The 24,201-nt window shown below is 39.3% G+C and overlaps 1 protein-coding gene across 1 annotated transcript; it reads right to left on the reverse strand.

Annotated features, from left to right (window-relative positions):
- Positions 1-339: 339 nt before the first annotated feature.
- Positions 340-23,983, reverse strand: ACAA2 (acetyl-CoA acyltransferase 2). Its single transcript, XM_088797983.1, has 10 exons — positions 23,514-23,983; positions 18,494-18,660; positions 15,830-15,958; positions 14,494-14,610; positions 13,016-13,163; positions 10,871-11,046; positions 10,194-10,323; positions 7,533-7,603; positions 1,938-2,092; positions 340-716 (listed from the first exon to the last, which is right to left on the reverse strand). Exons 1-10 carry the CDS (start codon positions 23,527-23,529, stop codon positions 632-634), a joined length of 1,194 nt encoding a protein of 397 aa, XP_088654109.1. The 5' UTR covers positions 23,530-23,983; the 3' UTR covers positions 340-631.
- Between the last annotated feature and the right edge of the window lie 218 nt (positions 23,984-24,201).

The following is a 24,201-nucleotide window of genomic DNA, read 5'->3' on the forward strand; positions in this document are numbered from 1 at the left end:
TGCTAAGTGACATAAACCAGTTGCAAGAAGACAAATACTGTGTGATTCTTCTTATATGAGGTAACTGGAATAGTCAAATTCACATACAGAAAGTAGAATAGTGGTTGCCAGGGGCTGCAGGCAGGGAGGAGTGGGGAATTGTTTAATAGCTACAGTAGTTTTGCACATGAAAAATGTTCTGGAGAAGTATGGTGGTGATGGCTGCATGACAACTTGGGTGTACTTAATGCCACTGAACAGTACACTTAAAAATGCTGAAGATGGGAAATTTTACGTTTTGTGTATTTTACCACAATTGAAAAAATAGAAAAATACAAGAAATGACAGGAGAGAATTAGCTGAGCTTAAGGCAATATTTATTCAATTTCCTTGCAATCATATTATCTAAGGCATAAGTGGTGGTTATTTGGCAAGGATACAATTCCTTTTAAGGCCTTCTATAGTTTGATTTTAGTTCAGAAATACATCGTATTTGGTGTAAATTTGAGAGAACTTACTCTGGCATCTTTTTTTGCCTTGGTCACTTTCAGGGGAAGGCCGTGGCCGGTTCTGCAGCTGCTCTGAAGGTCACCTGGTTCACGGTAGCCTGGCCAAGGAAAGTGAAAGTGGGCCATGGTGGACTTTGCTCTCCTCAGGCTGTCCTCTCGATGACGACTGCAATTCCTTGGCCACCCCCAATGCAAGCCGATCCGACTGCGTACTTCCCACCGCGACGCCTGGGGAAAAAAGCAGTGGCTGAAATCTACTCACATAGTTAACAGAATTGATTAGATAATTAATTTAATAGGATCACTAATGGTTACATTTGTATTATTCATTCTCATTCAGCTTATCATCTCAATATGTTCCTCAATCCTCAATATTATAGTCAGAACAGGAGAATTTGGAAAGCTGAATATTATTAAGAAAAAAATAGTAACACAGAAGAGGGAGGCTGAAACATACGTACGAATTTAGGTGTGTTCTGAGAAAGGAGTGGGGTAGGAGGTAACTGAGACAAACAGGGAATTGAGGCAGGGAGAGTAAACATTCACCCCTTTGGTTTTACATGGTTTTAGATTTTTATGGCAACTTAGAATAAGTGTAATTAGCGAAGTCTATCCATGTGAAAAGCAGATAATTGAGAAACATTTCATGTCCCTTTCATAAAAATTAGTCTCCTTTAAAGAACCATCTGTTCTCATTCCTCAGTCCTGATGGAATGACCTTGAATAAACCATCAGGAATTATTTTTGTACACGTCAATCACTCATTCTGACTCAACAAATCACTAAGTGATACAAGTCCCATTTACCTTAACCTAACAGGGAGCCAGCGTGGTTTTTTGACTTGACATATTTGGTTTCATCTGCAATTTTTTCTACTAACAGAGCAAAATGGTCCAAAAATACACAGTACCAGAAGGAGAAGCTCTCCTATCAAAACTGAAAAGTATCAAACACACAGAAGGCTCTTCCTGGAACCCTGGGAACAGTAAAGGAAAAGCTTAGCTCAGATTCAAATTGTCAGATTGTTTCGGTTTCTTAAACGACAGCAACAAGGTGAGAAACCTTTCAGTATGTTCTTTGTTTTCTGAAATTATTTTATCTTCCTCCCACAGCTGGCACTAGAGTGTAAGTGCCATGAGAGCCAGGACGTCATCATGTGCCCCCGCTGTGCACTAGCGCAGGGAGGGGGCCGTACGCATGCTGGCCCCTCAGTGAACACACAACAAACACGAGGAAGAACGCACAGCCCCAGAGCAGAGCCACTACTGAGTTACTGGGTCACCTACAAGGTCAGTTGAAGAGGGGTGCCCAAGTAACTTATTCCTGGTGAAAAGCAGTACAGGGGGATCTGAGGAAGAGGAAAAGATGTGGGATTGTGCTGGGAAAACCTAAATCCATGTATTTCTACAAAAGAGGAGAATTTGAAATGCAACAATTTCTAGCAAGTACCTTAATTCATGGACCAGGTGTGCGGTAATTCTTGATCCAGATCCTCCCAATGGGTGACCCAAAGCAATGGCTCCTCCATTCACATTGGTTTTACTTGGGTCAAGATCCAAACTCTGCTGTACAGCCAAGTACTGGGGAGCAAAAGCTTCATTCACCTTAAAAACAATTGAAACACTGATAAAAATCCTTATTCACAAACTGATTTTTAATTGAGAATTGTCCAGTTCCACTGAGAGTTAATTTTGCTGTTTTTCCTTATTTTGCAAGGTTATTTTATCTTTAGTTGTTCTTTGTAAAGATATTAGGTTTGAACATGGGTATATTTACTAATCACGACTTTAAGTCAAATGCATCCTGTAGAGAAAAGAAATCCTCAGTAATATTACAAATGGATACTAGAGCCCACACATTCTGGAGCAAGATGTACGGTTCAAATCTTGGCTGTATGCGTGTTCTTTAATCTCTTGAAACTCAAGTTTCCTCAACAATAAAATGTGACAGTAGTATCATCCTAAGCATTATTGCCAAGGTTAAGTTAAATCATGTGTATTAAGTGGCTGGTGTATCACCTGACACATAGTAAGCACTCAATAAATGGTTACGATTATTACTACTCCCCATACTTCCAAGAGACTGACAACAAAGAAGAAACATTCTGAGTCAGATACATAAGTATGGTTACTGTGTTGAAATGTGGCCGAACTGAAAAATATCATATTGTTGTATTATACTTAACAAGGCTGGCTATGAGAAAATACCTTACTTCAAGTTTATAGCACTGTATTTTCATATAATCGTAGCTAGAGAATTTTATAGATAAGAAAAGTGATTTTAAGGTAACTTTTAGAGTTGGGATCAAAATCCAGTCTTGTATTCTTTCCTACTATATTTTGTGCTCTCCCAAGACAGTGCCCTATTTGTCCTTAGATTCAACATTATTTTTCCATTTTATAGTTATGCTCAAGGAGGTACTAAGAGACTTAGGATATGTTGTGAAATTAGGCTTTTGAAACCAGGAAAAACTACCACGTGCTCATCAAATATCCCAAAGACAATCACATTAAGGGTGCTGAGAGTTATCTCCTTGAGTATTTTTATATCTATGAAAGATTATGAAAAGCTTTGAAGAGCTGACATATTCCAAATTTTAAGAGTGAAATCTAAAGTCAGAAATTTAGTGGTACTTATTTGCTAATACAAATATGGTAATTAAGCAGCCACTTTGAGGCTCTGAACTGTTTGTTGCCTAAGAATGGAAGAAGAGGTTTAAGGATAAAACATTTATCTGATTTCCTGCGTGAGCGATTACCACAGAGGAAATCACACAAGTGCCTAGAGTGAAAAGGCCCTCAATCAATTTAAATGAGATATTTCCTGTTATCTTAGTTATTGACCAATGTCAAGTGGCATATGCTTAATTACCTAAATTTTTCAAACAGTCCCAAAATGTAGAATGTATATAATCTATCTTTAAGTATTTTCTCTATCCCTTCTTTTAATCGTGCTAAATACTTGCAATGCCTTTGTTCTAAACCAACGTTTAAAAAAAAAAAAATCACTTTACCATTAAATTTAAGTTTTCAATGCCAAAAATTATGATACGTGCATCTCAAATCAGGCCACAGCTAAGAGCCAAAGTAAGTTTGGTGGTGGTGGTGGGGGGATGTCTTAATTTGAGGGGAGGGCCAGAAACTTCTAGATTTGTACCAGATATTATTTTTCTACTAGGTCAATTCTTTTTTTTTCCAAATAGTTGTTTTATTTTTCTATTACAGTTGACATACAATATTATATTAGTTTCAGGTGTACAACATAGTGATTAGACATTTATATAACTTACGAGGTGATCACCGTGATAAATCTAGTACCCATCTGACACCATACAAAGTTATTACAATATTCTTGACTATATTCCTTATGCTATACTTTATATCCTCATGACTATTTTGTAACTATCAATTTGTACTTCTTAATCCCTTCCCCTTCTTTCACCAACACCCCCAACACCCCTTCCATCTGGCAACCATCAAATGTTCTCTGTACCTGTGGGCTTGTTTCTGTTTTGTTTTTTAAAAATCATATGGTATTTGTCTTTCTCTGACTTATTTCACTTAGTATAGTACTCTCTAGGTCCATCAATGTTGTTTGAGATGGCAAGATTTCATTCTTTTTTATGATTGAGCAATATTCCACTGTACATATGTACCACCTCTTCTTTATGCATTCATCCACTGATGGACACCCAGGCTTCCTCCACACCTTGGTTATTGTAAATGATGCTGCAATGAACGTATGGATGCACACATCCCACTGAAGTAGCATTTTGGGTTTCTTTGGATAAATACCCAGAAGTGGGATTACTGGGTCCTTGTCTCTTGTTATAGCCTTTGTTTTAAAATCTACTTTGTCTGACATAAGTATTGCTACCCCAGATTTTTTCATTTCCAATTTCATGAAATATCTTTTCCATCCATTTACTTTCAGTCTGTGTTTGTCTTTCAATCTGAAGTTGAGTGTCTTATAGGCAGCAAATATAAGGGTCATGTTTTCTTATCCACTCAGCTACCCTATGTCTTTTGATTGGAGCATTTAATCCATTTACATTGAAAGCAATTGTTGATAGATATGTATTTATTGCCATTTTATTATTCATATTTTGATCTTTTTCCCCCTTCTACTTAAAGAAGTCCCTTTAACATTTCTTGTGATACTAATTTGGTGATGATGAACTACTTTAGTTTTTTCCTGACTGGGAAGCTCTATATCTGTCCTTCGATTCTAAATGATAGCTTTGCCGGGTAGTCATCTTGATTATAGGTCCTTGTTTTTCATCCCTTTGAATATTTCGTGCCAATCCCTTCTGGACTGCAGTTTCTTTGAGAAATCAGCCTACTCTTTTATGGGAGTTCCCTTGTAGGTAACTAACTGCCTTTCTCTTGCTGCTCTTAAGATTCTGTCTTTACCCTTTGGCATTTTAATTGTGATGTGTCTTGGTGTGGGCCTCTTTGGGTTCATCTTATTTGGGACTTTCCGTACTTCTTGGGATTGTGTCTCTATTTCCTTTGCCATGTTTGGGAAGTTTTCCATCATTGTTTGTTCAAATAGGTTTTCAATCCCCTGCTTTCTCTCTTCTCCTTCTTGTACTCCTATGATGTGAATGTTGGTATGCTTGATGTTGTCCCAGAGATCCCTTAAACTACAGTGGTACCTCAGTTTTCGAACATAATCCATTCTGGAAGACCAATCAAGTTCTGAAACGTCTGAAAACCGAGGCACGGTTTCCCCATAGAAAGTAATGCAAAATGGATTAATCCATTCCAGACCTTTAAAATCAACCCTTAAAACTGAAAATTTAGCATGAATTTTACTATCTAATGATACCATAGATCCGTAAGATTTATGGCATTTGTAAACTGAAATGTTTGTCAACGGAGATGTTTGAAAACCGAGGTACCACTGTATCTTCATTTTTTTGGATTCTTTTTTATTTTTGCGTTCTATTTGGGTATTTTCTGCTACCTTATCTTTTAAATCACAGATTCAATCCTTTGCTTCATGTAATATACTGTTGATTACCTCTAACGTATTCTTTATTTCAGTAATTATATTCCTCATTTCTGATTGGTTCTTTTATATGTTTCTATCTCCATTTTTATGTTTCCTATCTGTTGAAGGTCTCATTAAGATCACTGAACATCTTTACAAGCAGTGTTTTGAACTCGGCGTCTGGTAGATTGCATGTCTCTATTTTGCTTAGTTCTTTTTCTGGAGCTTTGTTCTGTTCATTTGAGACATGTTTCTTTGTCTCCCCATTTGGCTGCCTCTTTGTATTTGTTTCTGTCTATGTATTAGGTAGAGCTACTATGTCTCCTGGTCTTAGTAGAGTGGCCTTATGTAGTAGGTGTCCTATGGGACCCAGTGGTGCAGTCTCTCTGGTCACCTGAGCTGGGTGCTCCAGGTGTGTCCCTTGTGTGGGTTGCATATGCTCTCCTGCTGCAGATGAGCCTTGGTTGCTGTTTGCATGTCAATGGAAGGGATTGACTCTCAGGCTGATTTCTTTTGAGGATTGTCTGTGACTACAGTGGAGGAGCTGTTGTGCAGGGCCTGACCCTACGGAGAAGGATTTGATTTAGCAGGGCTCTGGTGCCTGCCCAGTCTGCCCTTTGGGTGTGTCACCTGTGGAGGCAGCTGGGTGGTGCTCTGACTATATCTGAAGCCAGCCCTGGGGCTTCCTGGAATGAGCCACAAAGCAGTACACCGATGGCTGCCACCCTGCTGTGCCTGGGAGAGGCTAAGGTGCAAACCAAGGCCAGCTGCTGCTAGTGTTGGGCTTGGGGATGCTTAGCTAGAGGTGTAGGGCATACTGAGGCCAGATGCTACTTGTTTGGGTTTTGTGAACCTTTGAGACATTTTAGGAAAGTCCACAGCATGAGCCAAGACAGGCTGTTTGTATGGAAAAGCCACTGGAAATGGCTTGGGTGGGCCTGAACGTTGCGTGGGGCAGGGTCTTAGGGAATCACCAAGGGGAGACTAATGGTGTTAGCTAGGTTGATAGAGACTCAGATATGGCATCCTCTAAGTCTGAACACTGAAGCGGGGAGAGCACAACAAAAAAACTATGGCTTCTGCCAGCATTTCTGTCTGGGAGAAAGCTGTCCTTCCAGACCTTGCAGTGAAGCCAAACAATTCAGTTCCTCCCTGCATGTCCCTGATACCTTTCGAGCTGCTGCCCCAGTGCTGGAGCTCAGAGCGAGTCTGTGAATGAGTAAGTCCATGCATAGGTCCTTTAAGAGCAGTGCCTGGGACTCCAGCAGCAATCTGTCTTACTCAGCCATAATCTAACTGGTTTTCACAGCCAGAAGTTATGGGGCCCTCTCTCCCCAGCACTAGAACCTGGGTCTGGGGAGCCTGGTGTGGGGCCGGGAAACCTCGCTTGTCAGGGGGTGCTTCCACAAACAAGCTCTCCCTCCTGATTTTTAACTGCCATACGCAGGTGTGGGACCTGCCCATTTCACATCTCCGCCCCTCCTACCAGTTTCGACATGGCTTCTTCTATATGTCATTAGTTGTAGGACTTCTGTTCAGCTAGACTTCAGACGATTCTCAATGATGGTTGTTTTGTAGTTTAGTTGTAATTCTGATGTGGTCATGAGAAGATGCAAGCACAGCATTTACCTATTTTGCTATATTAACCAGAATTAGGTCAATTCTTTTATTTTTTTCACTTTAATTCATAAAATACAATTAACGTTACTTATTTCTTACCTATTTTATACAATAATCATTTCAATTCAACAAGCACATTAATAGTCTAAAATGTAGTCGAGTCTTAAGAGGTCCTAAGATTTTTCTAGGAATTTATACTTTAGTAGGAAAAATCAGGGTGTTTTAATTATTCAAATGTAAATAAAACATTTTAATCAGGTAAAGTAACAATACAAGGCATGTAATGAAAAAGTAATACTTATTTAGAAGCGCATCATTTGGAAAGGCTAATAGTTCTAAAACAAAAAGAGCTATAAAATACTAAACTGAAGCCATTTATGCTATAGAAGTTGGTGGTTTATTCATACTGTAAAAAAGTAGAACACTTACCTCTACCAAATCCATGTCCTTAACACTCAATCCTGTTTTCTTCAGTGCCCCATTGATAGCAGGGACAGGACCTACGTTAGAACAAAAACCAATTTCATCTTATATTTATTTATGTGTCAAATTTCTCCATCTTTACTAAATAGGTAAGTAAGGAGGAAATAATGTGAGTTGTTAGTAGCTTGAAATCTTGCTACCCTTAAAACATACTATTGAATGACGTGACAATAAAGAGACAGAAAATGGGACCAAGATGAAAAGCTGTTTATGCAGTCAAATCCTAGATGGGAGACTTACATGAAAAGGACAGTTCCCATACCACTCTGTTATTTACTGGGACTTGGGAAGGTATATTTGGGAAGGTATTGTTGGGAAAAGGAGGTTTTATTTCTAGTCCTGGCTCCAAACACTAATAGCTGTGACCTCGGGCACCTTTTGGGACTATAAGCTTCTCATCAGAAGTTCTCTGAGTTGGGTTTTAACCTTTTACTTTTTAAGTATTGGAATCCTTTCTACAAGTGAAGCCCAGTAATAAAGCTAGAGCTGCTCCAGCTGAAGAGGCTCAAAGTTCTACCCACCAACCCCCACCACTGCCACCCCTACAGAGTTCCAGGGGGCACTCTTTCCATAACTGCATCCTTTGTCAGAGCCATTACTGTTCTTTTCAAGTCCTGGCTTTCCTCCTTTTTCTGGTTCTTCAGCTACTCTGCAGGGCTAAGGATTGCTACATGTTGGATAACTGTGTAACTGAGGAACTTTCCTTAGAAATGCTTTTACATCCCTACCAGACACTCAATAGTCTATTTCCCCCTGCTTATTCATCCAGTGCACTTCATGGAGTTACCTTGTTTAATCCCATACTACAGCTGAGACGAGCTGTCTAGGTGAAGGGGACATCTGACACTGTGGGACATTTGGCATATGTAGTTCTGGTCAAGCCCTGAGGAAAAAAGATAATCTTTCCACATGCATTCATTGTGCTACAGGGCAAACATCCAGACCCTGTAATAGAAGGAAGGCATTTTCTTTGCTCACTGATTATGTTAATGTATCAGAACCTACTAAATGAGGTTAAACTGAAAAAGAACTATAAAATAACTATTTACCGATATCAGATACATTTGATAGATCATCAAGACCATCTAGGTACATTGAAAAAAACCCTGTATTCCTAGGCTCTACCCTGGATCTGCTGAAACAAAATCTTGTGTGTGTGTTTGGGGTGGGGTGGGGAAGATTTATGGGTGAATTTTGACGATCATTTGGGGTTGGGAACCATTGTTCTAGGTACCAAAGTGACAAATGTCACACCAATATATAGATACTTAATTATTTAAGCTACCTTCCAACTGCATGACAAAAGCTATGTTTTGCTGATAGTGGGTAGCTGAAAGCTAATAAGCTTTTAAGACCATAACATAGGAAAAAAAAACAAAAAAACTTTTAACAGGTGTTTCCATAGTCTGCAGTTTGGGTTGACATAATTTGCAATACAGTGCAAGATGACAAGGTGTGGACATGCCAGCTTTCTTTCTTAGAAATTCTATAGAGATAAATCTTCTCTGAAGGACACGTCAGCCAATATGGATGGGTATTAACTTAGTCCCAAATCAGCATAAGTGGTACTATTTGAGTAGGACCAGTGGGCTTACACTGAAGGATCTCTGAAAGGCAGGTCTTCCCCCTTCTGTTCTGGGACCTATTCAAAAACCAATTTAGTCAAAAAATGCCTAACTAAGCTCGCAGCAAAATCTTTGGACTTGTCAAGAATCTGAATCTATACCCAGGGCAAGCTTTTCCTTGGAGTATGAGGGAATAGATGGGATAGATCAAAACCTTTGGGCACCAATTTTATTTTTGTGAGGTACTTAATTGGTTCCCTGTTTCCCCCGAGAATGGTGACAGAAACTATTAAAATTCAGCATCATCTGTGGTGCGTAGGAGCGCATCCAGCAAAAAACTACTTCTAATTCAGATTTTTATAGCCAAGACTGTCCATGTTTGCAGGGGGTCAGAAACCTTCTCTCCTTAGTACCTTGCCAGTAGAGATACACTGTTCATAATTCTTCATTTTCCTGCTGAGGCAGGTGAGTATTACTCTGAGTTCCTGAGATAACAGTGAAAAGAGCAGCACTTGAATTAGAGAGACCCGGATTCACATCCTGGTTCCATCACTTATCAGTTTGGAGCTTTATAAGACAACCTCCCAAAGCCTGAGTTTTCTCATTCACAAAGAAATCTCCCTTACTTGAGTTATGGGAGGACTAAATGAGATATAATAACAATGACCACAGGTAAAACACAAAGCAAGATGTTTATCTTCTCCATACAGCCTCTCTATTGTGCCACATAATTTCTCCTATCTCACATTTTCTTTTATCTTGTCAGTACCTTGTAATTCTTCTCTATTATTTTCTGTGTGTTAATTTTAAATATCTCAAATGGACAACGAGACATGATTACTGCTCAGGAGTTTACATGGTCTTGGTTTTCCTACTGAAACTAACAGTTTTTCCTAAAGGTTAGTTGTTTAAAAAAACTGATTCCCAATCTCCTTTTCTCTGTAAGTGACCTTGATTTGGCTACTGTTTCAGGAATCAAAATGCCAAAGAAGACCTATCTCCAGAAATATAACAGAACCAGTCTGTTTTACTACAAACTTACCAATACCCATAATAGAGGGATCGCATCCAGACACAAAATAGCTCACGACTCTTGCCAGTGGTGTGAAGTTATGTTTTTTAACAGCATCTTCACTAGCTATGATAACAGCTCCAGCACCATCAGATACTCCCTTGGAAACAAAAACAGAAGATTAACTAGAGGGTAACAGAATCCAGTTAAGTCAAAGTTTGAACTAATGGAGTAGTATTATTAGGATTATGGCAATACATAGGAAGCAGTGCCCTAATGTGGGTTGCAACAAATAGTACTAGTGGTACTCTGGTCAATTAGAGATTGTTTTAGGCACAGAATACAACTTCACTAAGGGAAAATTGGAAAGAATATCAAGGAAAAGCTTAGATCCAGATGTGGGTAGATGTAAGGAGAAATATAAATGAGTTACAAACATAGTAACAAAAAAAAAGACGAAAACTGAAATCATAAACCAGGTAGATTTCCTTCTCACATTCTGAAAAGACTAAGAAATTGGAAAAGTATTATATAAGGACCCCTGGCTAAAGTATTTTGTTTTGATCTATGAAAACCCAAATTAATAGAATAGGAACACTATTAGTGTAGGCTAAAGACTCGCATGAAAAGTATCTAAAAGATACCACATGATTATTTTTTATTGAACACATCAGGAAGAGTTCAAGATAATCTGTGATGCCACCTACCGATGCGTTGCCTGCAGTAACGGTTCCTTCTTTCTTGAACACTGGAGCAAGTTTATGTAACTGTTCCAGGGTTGTTTGGGGCCGAGGATGCTCATCGACCTGCATTGTCTGTTTTCCTTTCCTTGTCTTTACCTCAATTGGTGCCATCTCATCATTAAAGTAGCCAGCATCACTCGCTGAAATAGTCAAAAGACTATCGTAAGAATGGGGAAAAAAGAAGAAAAACAAGAAAAGGAACTAAATCAACCATACCCTTCAATTTCATTTCTAGTCTACCCTTTCCTCACAGCCTATTTTAATATGAGCCTTTATTACTTATATAATTTACCTTGCCTACTGGAGGAATTAATATACTGTTGTGCATCTATGCAGATGCATTCTGTACTTTTTAAAAATTATAATTCTGATTTCCTTTTTTTTTACTACAATGTTTTATAAGGTCCTGCTAGACTGTTAGCAGTTTTTATTTAGGTACAAATGTAATGGCACTAAATGTTTTTAATGCCCTTTTTAAACTTCTCTGGGGGTGATAAGAAGTAATTAAAAAGTTACCAAGTTAACAACAACAATGTATTGCATACTTAAGTTTGTTAAGATAGTACATCTCATGTTAAGTGCTCTTAGCACAAGAAGAAAAAGAAAGTTACCAAGTTGTCTATGTCACCAAGTAATTTATGACTGAAATTTAATGACAAGCAAACTGAAGAAATTACGTCAGCTATTGATGAAGTTCTAAATGAAACAGCTTACCTACTTCCACCTCCTTATATACTTCCACTGACTAGAGTGGACTATAGTAATCCAAAGCTTCAAAAATAGGGTAAGTGTAATAACACCACCTTAATTCTGGTATCACTTTACAGTAGGCTACACATTTCCCTTATTTGGTTTTCACAACAACTGTGTTAAAGAAATAGGGGAGGCAAATATTTTTTATCTCTACTATTTTACAGATACTCAGTGAATAAATGACTTGACTGAGGTCAGGTAATGTGTATGTGGCAAAACTAGAAATAGAACTGATAAGTCTTGACCTCTAGACTAACACCCTTCCACTTTAAATGTGTAACTAAAAATCACAGAGAATGAATTGGATGTCATCAGCTCCATTCCACTTATCCCTCTGAAATGCTGAGATGGACTTTATCCTCACTATTCCAAGCAAATATTAAAATCTTAAATAAGAGTTTCCATTGGTTTATAATAGTTTAATTTCAAAAGTCGTTTTCAGAAGACTAACAAATTTCTTCAATCCACCGTACTGATGGAAGAACTGCTGTCACGTCGCTCACTTCGAACTAGTTCCACCTCACCGTGTAGTGTTAGACAAGGGCACCACTTGGACTGGTTCTATGCCTGAGTCAGGTGCAATGATTCTCAACTAGGAATGGAGTGGGAGGCAGAAAAGGATACCCAGTGGGTATTCCAAACATAACATCCCTCCCTGTGAATATAATATGCCTTATGGAGGAGGACATCCTCTCTGTCCCAGCAGCCCACTGAGCCATCAGCTCTGGTAAGAGTGTATCATAGCCCTCAGAGTGTTCTACTGACAACAGTCCCAGTGCGGGGAAAAAATTCAAGTATACAGATAGGGCCAGTTAACAATACCACTTTTTAAGTAGTGATGCATTTCAAAAGAGAATTTCCCAGTTAATTTTGCAATCATTAATACCTGATCATCTAAAAACAAAGGAATGATGAAAAATGTGACTTTCAAAAGGTATGATTTTAAACCAATATTGTTATATAATCATTATCTGAAATGATAAAAATCTTTCCTATAGTTTTTAAAATTGAGGTATAATTGACATATAACACATTAGTTTCAGGTGTACAACACAATGATTCAATATTTGTTTATATTGTGAAATGATCACCACAATAAGTCTAGTTTACATCTGTCACCAGGTGGAAGTTACAACATTTTTTTTCTTGTGATGAGAACTTTTAAAATCTGCTCTTAGCAACTTTCAAATATGCAATACAGTATTATTAACTATATCATGCTGTATTACATTCCCATGACTTATTTATCTTATAACTGAGTTTATACCTTTTGACTTCCTTCACCAATTTTACCTATTCCCCCAGCCCTCTAAAGTCTTTCTTCTCTGAATACTTATAATATCTGGTTTTACTGACCAGCTTTCCACCTCTGCTGTGACTGCAAGGCGTATTTGTCACAGTCTTCTCTGCTTATTTTATGTTTCTCAGCAAGATTCTCTGCAGTAATTGCCATGGGGATTTTGACATATTGATCTGTTAATGCTGACCACAAAGTATCTTCGAGCTATTAAAAGACATGAATAATAAAGTGATTTATTAAAGCATATCTTTTGAAAGTAATATGCTGTAATTTCTTCAAATTTACATAATTAACAGTTCCAATAAACAAAAGTAAATTAAACTTTCTGGTAGTATTTACTATTATTACTATTCATATTTGGTTCTGAGACATTTTAAAAAAACATCCAATGACATAATAAAATGACACATTCTCCTCTCTCTCTAAATGTGGGGCTCTAAAGAGAGCCAATAGTGCTAAATGTGCAGGGTGAGAACACAAGAAATTATCCTACAATCAAAAACCTTCAAGGTTTCATTTTGTTAGAAACCTAACAGACTCCTCATGCATTGTTTCCCTATAGCCACCTTTGTAAACCACGGTTATGCGCTCTGTAGGAAAGAGTAGATCTGTGCTCCTTTTTCATCCCATGCCTTCAAGTGATAGGAACAGCTGGTTCCATCAGTTACTATGAGGTTGAAAAGAAGGTGGGGCAGGCTTCTTGAGTGACAGAAAAAGTTGGTACGTATTGTCCAATTAGTAATCTCTGATAGACGTGCCACATCTGTTTCTTCTAGATTGCCTCATCACCTTTTGAGTCACTGACTTTTCTTTCCAAAGATTTTCTCAAATACATGTGGTGTGTAAAACAATCTCATCTTTACTAAGTCTTATTCTTTTCAACTTTCAAAAAGGCCAGGTGAGAAACCAGGTGAACAGTGTAAATTAATCATTACAATAGAAAAATGTTAAAAATGTAAAATGTCATTAGTCCTTTCAGATGGGAAGGACAGCATGCTATCTGTCATTCTTTATCAGTACTATCATTCTCATGCTGTAGCTCCCAGAAGTGTAAGGATCAGTTTCTGTCTGACTGATCTGGGACAATATACTCTATATTCAAAGAGAATATTTTCTATGATGAAAAAGAAATCCATTTGGTAATTCTGGAGATTGCTCCAGAAATAAAACTTCCATAAATCATGGTAAAGATTTAATTACTTGGTTTGCTAATTATTCAGTAGAGAGATTAATCCGGCCTTTGCCTATCTTTATGATCTGCTTCTTGCCTTCCTCCATCTCCCCAAGGGTTAATTCTACTACCAGAGCTGTGCTAAGATGCTAAGATAAAGTCTAATTTTATGTGGGTTAAAATGTCAAAACTAACAATCAAAATAGCGTTTTGAACTAGCTTACAAATTTCAAATCATATCTTGCCAATCCCCTATTAACAAAATTGGTTTCAAACTTAGTTTTCTTTCCCCAAAATGGTGTTATTAGAATTATTAGTATAATAGCTTGAGAAATAATTGTTAACCAGTTTAATGGTTTCAACCTTGAGATCTGATCCAAGCTTGGTTCCAAAACGTGTGTTTCTGACACAGTAGGGAGCCTGGCTCATGTTTTCAGTTCCTCCACACAAGACAACTTCAGCATCTTTAACACAAATTTCCTATTTAAAAACAAATGAACAACAACAAAACCCTTTTATTATGACAGAAGTGCATATTAAAAAGTATGTGTTAAGCAGTAAACTAATAGTAAATCTAATAACTAACCTATCCTAGCTTAAAAAGAATCCATTTCATTCTGTCAACTCTTCCTACTATTTGCATTTCTCAGAAAAGAAGAAAATCACAGGCCTCCAAAGGCCTAATGTTTAAAATGATTGCTAGGAAAATAAGGATGACTACATATGATATATTGTTATAGAAATAAGTTAATGTGAAAATAATTTATTCATTACAAAATGTCTGCTTATTTTATTTCGTAATAAAATGAAGATGGACAAATAAAATTAGATTTCACGGTATGCCTTTTCCCTGTGCTCAAGGGAACAAATTGATGTGCCCAATTATCCCTTAAAAAGGTCATAGTAGTTTGTACTTCTACCAACAGTAACATTTAGTTCCTTTTTATAAAATACATTTCTTATCATCTCCTAAATTCTCCAACTCTCTTCCTAATCTCATAGTCTTTATTCAGTATTTCAAACTGCCTCACAGACCTGGGTTTAAATTCTGCCTCTAAGACTTTATTGGCTTTATTAATTAGTTTACTTGCCTATAAAACAGGAATAACAGCTGTTGCCTCATAGAATGATTGTGAAGATTGAGATATTGAATGTCAATCTAGCACACTGTCTGGCACATAGGAAGCCCTTAATAAAATGAGTCATGATTCGTTTTTTGAAAAATTGTGATTAAATATACATACCATAAATTTCACTACTTTAACCAATTTTAAGTGCATAGTTCATTAAGTACATTCACATAGTTGTACAACCTCTCCATCTCCAAGTCTTTCATCTTCCCAAAATGAAACTTTGTACCCATTGAACAATAACTCCCCACCCCCCACCCCTCTCTCCAACACCGCTTTACCTTCTGTCTTTATGAATTTGACTCCTTTACATGCCTCACTAAGTGGAATCATACAGTATTTGTCTTTTTTGTGACTGGTTTATTCCATTTAGTATAATATCTTCAAAGTTCATTATTAGCTTTTAAGGAACTATTTTTTTCCTGTGAATATTTTTCCAAGAAAAATCAAATACTGACCTCTCTTAATAAGCACTATAAATAAAACTGTACAGTGTTATATTGCAGTGGGGCATTTCCTCTTATAGTGTTTAACATATTTCAGAGAATTAAATACAATATTGCCCATACCTGACATCCATTCACAATGGACTGGAAACCAGAGCCGCAGAGCCTATTAATAGTGAGAGCTGAGGTTTCTTTTGGGACTCCCACACGCAATCCAACATGCCTTGCCAAGTACACAGCATCTGCAGAAGTCTGGAACAGAGGTTAAAGACAAAGAATTTTCTCTATAAATCTAGGAATTAAGGACAAAATACATGGAAAGGTTGGCAATTTATCAAAAATTATAAATTATATGGCTCTAAGATCGGACATAATGCATACAGCTACAGCATATTTCATATAATACCTATGTTTATGACTTGAATAAAAACTGTAATTTGGTCTATAGGTTTTTAAACATACTAAGTATGAGAAATCCTTATGTTAAGTCCTCAGTAGAAGACAGAAACTTGTAACAATTAGAGCAATTTAAAAATGGAATAGGCTACCTCAGAGTAGTCTGTTCCTTAACAGAGGAAGTATCTGAAGATGTGGTTCTCAACCTTGGCTGTACACTGGAAAAACCAGGAAAGCTCTATTAACATACTGAGGCTAAAGCTCCTAAAAAAACCAATTAAACCAGAAAAGCTGTAGGCAGGGCATGGACATCAGTAGTTACAGCAGTCCTCCCTTACTTAAGGGCAGGTTCGCTTTCTGCGGATTCAGTTACCCAAGATCACCCGCAGTCTGAAAATATTAAATGAGAATTCCAGCAGTAAGTAATTCCTAAGTTTTAACCTGCACGCCATTCTGAGTAGCGTGATGAAATCTCATGCCATCCACTTCATCCAGGAATCCTCCCTTGGCCCAGCATACCCACACTGTATATGCTTCTCCCACCATGAGTTACATAGCAGCCGTCTGGATTATCAGAGGGACTGTCATGGTATGGCCGTGCTTGTGTCCAAGTCACCCGCCTTTTACTTCATAATGGCCCCAAAGCACAAGAGTAGTGATGCTGGCAATTCGGATGTGCCAAAAAGAAGCCATGAAGTGCTTCCTTTAAGTGAAAAGGTGAAAAGTTCTCGATTTAAGGAGAGAAAAAGAAATCATAGCTGAGGTTGCTAAGACCTACAGTAAGAACCAATCTTTGAACCGTGAAACTGCCTAATTTATAAATTAAACTTTATCACAGGTATGTACATATAGGAAAAAACATAGTATATATAGGGTCCGGTACTATCTGCAGTCTCAGGCATCCCCTGAGGGTCCTGGAACGCAGCCCCTGAGAATAACAGGGGACTTTTAAAAGCACCCAGATGATTACAATGTGAAACTGAGGCTGAGACCTGCTGACCCGGGGAGGGGAGAGATGACCAGCTCGTCAGGAGGGTGAGGTGGGACTAGGGCACTGCTTCCTAAATTTTAAAATGCATATTGGGGCATTTTGCTAAAATGTGGGTTCGCAATCAACAGGTCTAGAACTGCCTGAAATTCTGCATTTCTAAGCATTTCCCTGACGAAGCCAATGTTGCTGGTCCAAGGACCACACTTTGAGTAAGAAGGAAAGAAATAACATTAAAAAAACCCCAATAATAACAACAGCATTTATTGCAGAGAGCTAAAGCAAATTTGATGAAATATGAAAAATTGGTCCATCAAAGTAACAGGCTTTAGGGTGTATACTGCCCTATTTTTTTTTTAACTTTTTTGCTTGGGTTTGTTATGCTACTTAGGTGGGTAGAGAAAGAGAACCAATTAACTTCAAATAAGTCAAGGAAATTAATCTATTTAAGAAGCAATAAATCAAATCATTATGTTCTACACCTAAAATGAATACAATACTGTAAGTCAATTATATCTCGATAAAACTGGGGTGAATAAAAAACACTAAGAAGCAAAGAAATATACCCCAAATTAGAGAGGGTGCCAAAAAAATGTATACACACTTTAAGAAAGGAAAAAACTGTATTAAAATTGTAATAGTCAATATATACTGATAACAAAAGATGAATAGAAGTCACGTTTGACGTCTGCAGTTACAAGAGGTGCTCAGAGTGGTTACCATCAGTGTCCACACACTTCTGATGACGGCGAACACTGTTCAGTAGACTTCTGTGGTGAGTGTGTGAACTGTTCTAACACCAGAGCAGAAGCATCAGGATGTGTTGCTGCACGACAACTCCCGGATCTTCCCTTGTGCACGTCACACACAGCACCACGCATCTCAGACTTATCACGAATGCGTGCAATTGTTGGGCGTGTTGGAGGTTCTGGTGCACACTTATGCCCCCGTTGTCATTGTGCTTCCACAATGTTCTCGAATTTCAAATACCACTTCAAAATGGTCTTGTGCTCCTCGAACAACAATGGTGCTTCCACCCTTTTCTCTGCCTGTCCTGCCTGTCGCATGGTGACGCTGGCATTTATCTGATTCACGCCATCTTTTGAGCAGACATCATACTACACATTGCTACCTTAATTCAATTCAACTTCGAAAAGTAATGCATAGATAACACCTCTTAAAATGTGTATATAGTTTTTTTGGCACCCCTCGTATATAATTTCCAGAATATATGCTCCTTTGAATTATGTATATCATTGTTTCTGGAGTCAGAGGATTACTCAAATTATAAATACCTTTAACTATTATTAAGTAATTCAGCATTCTGACATGTTAAAGGAATTATGTTTAGAAACTGATAAAAGGAAGCAACAGGAACGAATACCATCCTCTGCCCCACTAACCTGTAAGACATTGCCAACAACGACACTGTCAATCGTCTCAGGCGGGACTTTGCCAGCAGACAAGGCAGCCCTGGCAGCAAATTCAGCCAAGTCGGTACTTGTGAAGTCTTTCAGGAGCCCTCCATACGCTCCAAAGGGCGTTCGCTTAGCAGCAACAATAAACACACCTATTGCAGTGAGGAGACTTGTCAGCAATTATAGATTAGTTAGTGACTCTTAACATGCTTTAAATAATCTCACTGTGAAACCTCATTTGTAAAATACAATTTTCAATTAGATAACTGAAAATCTTTGCACACACGAAGTCTTCCCAAAACAATCTGAGCACACATCTCCCCATCTTGTCAAGAAACTATGGAACTTGAAACAATAGATTTGTGCCCAGATACTGAGCTCTAATTGAGATCACTCAAACATTACACTACTATTGTATCTAAGTATAACCCCCGTCTATGCTAGTGATCTCTTTCCATGGAACAAACAAAACCTATCCTAAAAAAAAGAAAAAAAAAGAAATCTCAGCTTCTCTTTTCATTCATACTTTTGAGAAATTTACAGTCTAAAAAAAGAATGTTAGGAGTTAAAGATTTCCAAAAACTGAAATACAGTGAAAAGACATTAATCCAGAGTGTAGTGGTCAGAAATACCAAGAAAAGTCCTGCCAAGATGGCTGATGTGACTGTAGAGAACAAACAACACTAGAAGAGAAACAGGAATTCTGCCTTCCTTTCTAATAACATTAGGTAAATGTTTACTCATTGAATTAGAGCAACTATAGACAGCAACTAAGACAAATGAAGGAAAACTACTATTGCATCCATTTCTGTTTCAGGATTAAAGTAATTTGGCAGCCCTGACTAACTGTCTTGAAGAGATACACAAACATTCCCAACAAAGCTAGAGATCAGTAAGAGAACTAGTATTTGTTGGGTGCAATCCTTCTACCAAACACTGGGATGGGTGCTAGTAGAAAACTGGGGCATTGGTTCTTCTTGTTGACAGAAATCTGATAATGATAATCTTTACCAAAGTCAGCTTTGCTCCCATTTAAAAGTGTCATTTTCCCTACAATAATCAGTCAAGTGTTCTTTCTTATCCACTAATCCCGCAAGCACTTGTTATGCTACTTAGAGACAAGCCTATCTATATGTATTCTAACTAGCCAGTTACAATTGCTGCCGGTATTGAAAGCTCAAGGCTTGGGTTGTAGTCACAGCCCCTACCTACCCCTGTCATTACAGACAAGTCATTTTACCTTTCTGGACATCAGTGTCCTCATCTGTGAAATAGGCAAACAGGTAAAAATATCCCTAGGTCTAACACCATAGTAAACTGTATCACAAATTTATAAACTTTATACTTCCTTAACATATGAGGTGTAATCAAACATTATGGTGAATGTTTAAATAAAAAAAAATTACAGTAAAAGACACGTTGCCATTAATCCCCATCAAAATATTCCCCCCTCGCTTCGAACACAGTTAACCCATCATTCTTGCCACTTTCTGAAGCAGTTCTGGAAATCCTCTTTTGTGAGTGTCTTTAGTTGCGCTCTCATGCCTGCCTCGATGTCCTGAATCATTTTAACTTTTTTGCCGCATATCAGAAGTGATGTGTGACATGGAGCATTATCATGACGGAGGATGATTTATGGCACACTTTAAAACACTTCTCTCGGGCCTTCCCGGTGGTTCAGGCGGATAGAGCTCCATGCACCTAACGCCAAAGGCTGCCGGTTCGATTCCCACATGGGCCAGTGGGCTCTCACCCACAAGGTTGCCAGTTCGATTCCTCGAGTCCCACAAGGGAGGGTGGGCAGCGCCCCCTGCAACTAAGATTGAACACGGCACCTTGAGCTGAGCTGCCTCAGATGGCTCAGTTGGTTTGAGTGCGTCCTCTCAACCACAAGGTTGCCGGTTTGACTCCCGCAAGGGATGGTGGGCTGTGCCCCCTGCAACTAGCAACGACAACTGGACCTGTAGCTGAGCTGCGCCCTCCACAACTAAGACTGAAAGGACAACAACTTAAAGCTAAACGGCACCTTCCACGACAAAGATTGAAAGGACAACAACTTGACTTGGAAAAAAGCCCTGGAAGTACACACTGTTCCCCAATAAAGTCCTGTTCCCCTTCCCCAATAAAATCTTTAAAAAAATAAAAAAATAAAACACTTCTCTCAACTGTAGCTCACACCTGACTGACTGCAGCCAACAAGTTGAAACTTGTCACACATTGTTACTAAGAGTGAACACGCTGCTTTCTGTATTGAAGATCCTGCCTTTCCCTTGGAGGGCAGCAGTATTCACTGTGTTTTGTGATCACAAAAGGAAAGGCTCCGTGTCACACATGGCTTCTGGTATGGCAATTTCTGTCCAACAAAACCATTATGTATGTCCTCATCCACCTTATTCACCAGATCTGGCACCCTGCGACTTCTGGCTCTTCCTCAAAGTCAAAATGACCATGAAAGGTAAACATTTTGAATCCATTCAGGGCACCAAGGCAGCCACAACAGCGCAACTAAAGACACGAAAGAGGACTTCCAGAACTGCTTCAGAAAGTGGCAAGAACAATGGGATGAGTGTGTTCGAAGCGAGGGGGAGTATCTTGAGGGGGATTAATGGCAATGTGTCTTTTACTGCGTGGATGGAAAAGGGACCACATATTAAACCTGACAAGCTCAGGAGATTGAAAATAACCCCATAGGATGGCGTGAGCATAAAAAATTTCATAACTAAGTGGGACATGGCGGGAAGTCTCCTTTAGCTTCCTTCATGAAGTTAATCTGTGCCTTTAAGTGAGCCTGCCTGTTGTCTTTTTGCACCTAAGATGACACCTTTAAAATATCAGTAATCCTCTTTGTGGACCAGAGCTGGAAACTGCAAAATCCCTCATTATTAAGCTTGTCTCCTGATTACCATCTCTATGTGCTGCAAAAAGCGAACTGTCAACTATCCTGCACACACCTGTGTAAAATAAGTACCTGTCTCTCCAACTTACTTTTATTCAATCCCAGAGATTTCCCCACTTTGCTTTCTCCCACCACCTTAATCTACCAATGGATTTCATGTAACCTTCCTCCTTTGACTTTATGTATAAAATAAGCTGCAAACGGCCATTTCGCGGAGCATTTTTCTCAATCCGTTGAGATTTTGCTTCCTGGCAATTGTCAGTTTGGCTCAAATAAACTCTTATAAGCTTCCTCTTAGGCTGGATGTTTTTCGTTGACAACTGTAATAATTTTTTTTAAATTTAAACATTCACTATATATACATATATATATATATATATATATATATATACACATATATATACATATATATATATGTGTATATATATATATATATATATATATATATATATATATAATTTTTTTATCACACTTCCTAGGTGTTGATGTATATTCTTTTCCCTTACTGGGTTCACAGTTTTCATCAATTTTCCAGAGGGGTCTGTATTATAACAAAATGGTAAGAACCACTGATAAAATATTAAACAGAAAAATCATAAAAATATCATTTCTTTTTAATAAAGATTCTCATTCCATTGCAGCTTTTCAATCAATTGAATTTTTTGAACACCTTGTCAAAAAAAAAATCAATGTGCTGTTTATTAAGTAAATGTAGTAAATTCAGAGTTGGAAAAAGCACTGACAATTTAAATCTAACTGTAGGAAAGTGAATGCATTACATTTCGTCTCAGAATACCTACTTTTCACTTGAACTGTTCACATGCCACTTTGGCTCTTCTGAGCTCCAGATAACCCCATCCAACTGCCTACCTTGTCATCTCCACTTGTGCCTCAATCTTCTCTTCCAAATCTATTCTTTCCCCCATTTTTCTCACTCTGTAAGTGGCAGTATGAACACAATTCTTCAAATCTGAAACCTGAAATCATTCTTGACATTTCTCATTGACCTGCCACCTAGCACCAAGTTCTACCAAATCCATCTCCAAATCTATCTCATCACCCCTCCTCCTTTCCCCCCAATTCCACTGTCCCCCACTCCACTCCAAACCATCATCTTTTGATTGGACTTCTGCAATAGATTCTTAAATGGTCTTAAATCCTCCTGTTTGCTACATAGACAGTATTATTGCCCTGAGGAAATCAGGACAGAGTAGAAATTACATTCTGTCGTTTCCATATTTGAAAGTCTTCTATTGCCTTCCACTGAATTTAGAATAAAATCCCACCTCCTTCAGAGCCCACAGGGCCCCTGACCACCAGAATGTTGCTTCTCGGATCCTGCCGAGCATTTTCCTGCCTCAGGGACCTGACATACAATGTTCTAATTGAATGTGTTTCAAAGGACACATATAATAAGGATGAACTCTGTTGCTCTCAAAACTAAAATGCAATTGGACTGTGCCCATTGGTTATGAAAAGGGAGTTTACGTAATTTTTAAAATGAAGTTAGTAATCCTAGAATTCACGTAATGACCGCACTTTCCCAGAGTCACGCATAAGAATGGAAGGGAGACAGTACGGCAGGTCTTCCAATACAATGCCAGCAAGCATTTTGGGGGAGCAGGTCACTCGGGCAGAAATTCCCTGGCACTCTAATAAAAGAACGTCAATAGGCCGCGAGCCCTGCCAACCCCACCCAACAACGAGTCCGAAAGGCAGCTTTGCTCCTTTGTGATGCACCCCGGCGTCCCAGGCTCCCTTGGGCTCATGGCGCCGCCCGTTTTCCAGTCGCTGAACTAGGTGGGTCACAACTACGCGAAGAAGGGGAATGACCTCCAAGGTCAGAAAGCAAGCGAGCAAACCGTGGTCTGGACTCTCAAATGCAAATCGCACCTAAATCACTGGTGCTAGTACCTTACAAACATGTTTTCTCCTTAACCCAAACAATCCTTTCGGGCTGTTGTTTTCGAAGTTCCCTTTATTGCTAAGGAGACTGAACTGTAACCCCAGCAACCCCCAGATCTCTGCCGAGACTGGACGCAAAATCTGGCCTAAGGAGAGCAAGACCGCAAGGGGCGAGCAGAGGCGGGGCCGCGGCGCGGTGCTCACCTCGGAGCAGAGCCATGGCGGCGGCGCGGGTCAGACAGCTCGGGGCTTCTCTGCTGATTCAGAGGCCACCCCCGCCACCCGGGCCTTAAGAGAGCGCAGCGGCCCGCGAGGCCACGCCCCTGCCTTTTCACCTACTTCGCGGCTGGCGCCAGCCTGGGCCTGCGCCTGCGCCAGCGCCGCCGGGCTCTTCTCCCCTGCCTCCCGGTGATGCCGTCGCCGCGCTATCCCGTGGCGGACAGGGACCAAACACCCCTCCACCCCAGACGGGTCTTGCAGAAAAGAGCGTTCCTGTCGATTTCTTTCCCCCATCGATGTTTTTAAAAAACTTGACTTCTGTTTCCATATCGAGAGAATGATTTGACGCTCCCCTCTCCATCCTCTCCCTGGCCTCTAAGTTCCCCCGCTACAGGTAACTCATGGTCCCCTTCCTCCCCGCCTGAGACTTTTCTGACACTCGGGACTGGACATCTGCACACCGAGATGACGCAAATACACAACCACGGTGAGGGAGGTGGGCGTGGTCAGCCCGGGCCGGAAGTTGAGGGGGCGGGGCGTGGAGGACGACGCGGGAGGATTGGTGGAACCGCTCTAGGTGGTGGGCGGCTGTGCGGCTGCGTAGACCAGGGGCAGAGGCTTAAGCCGTTTGACGGTTTGTGTCCGGGACCAGGCCTTTAGTGGGGGCGGGGAG

The sequence above is a fragment of the Rhinolophus sinicus genome, chromosome 4, assembly GCF_057876585.1.
Source record: "Rhinolophus sinicus isolate RSI-liver-muscle chromosome 4, RSI-T2T, whole genome shotgun sequence".
NCBI classification, from domain to species: Eukaryota; Metazoa; Chordata; class Mammalia; order Chiroptera; family Rhinolophidae; genus Rhinolophus; species Rhinolophus sinicus.

Coding starts and splice junctions, on each gene's coding strand:
- ACAA2 (XM_088797983.1), bottom strand. Junction 15,959..18,493: donor TTGTTGGCAATGTCTTACAG/GTTAGTGGGGCA, acceptor CCTCTGTTCCAG/ACTTCTGCAGATGCTGTGTA. Junction 11,047..13,015: donor ACAGCAGAGGTGGAAAGCTG/GTCAGTAAAACC, acceptor TGACTATTTCAG/CGAGTGATGCTGGCTACTTT.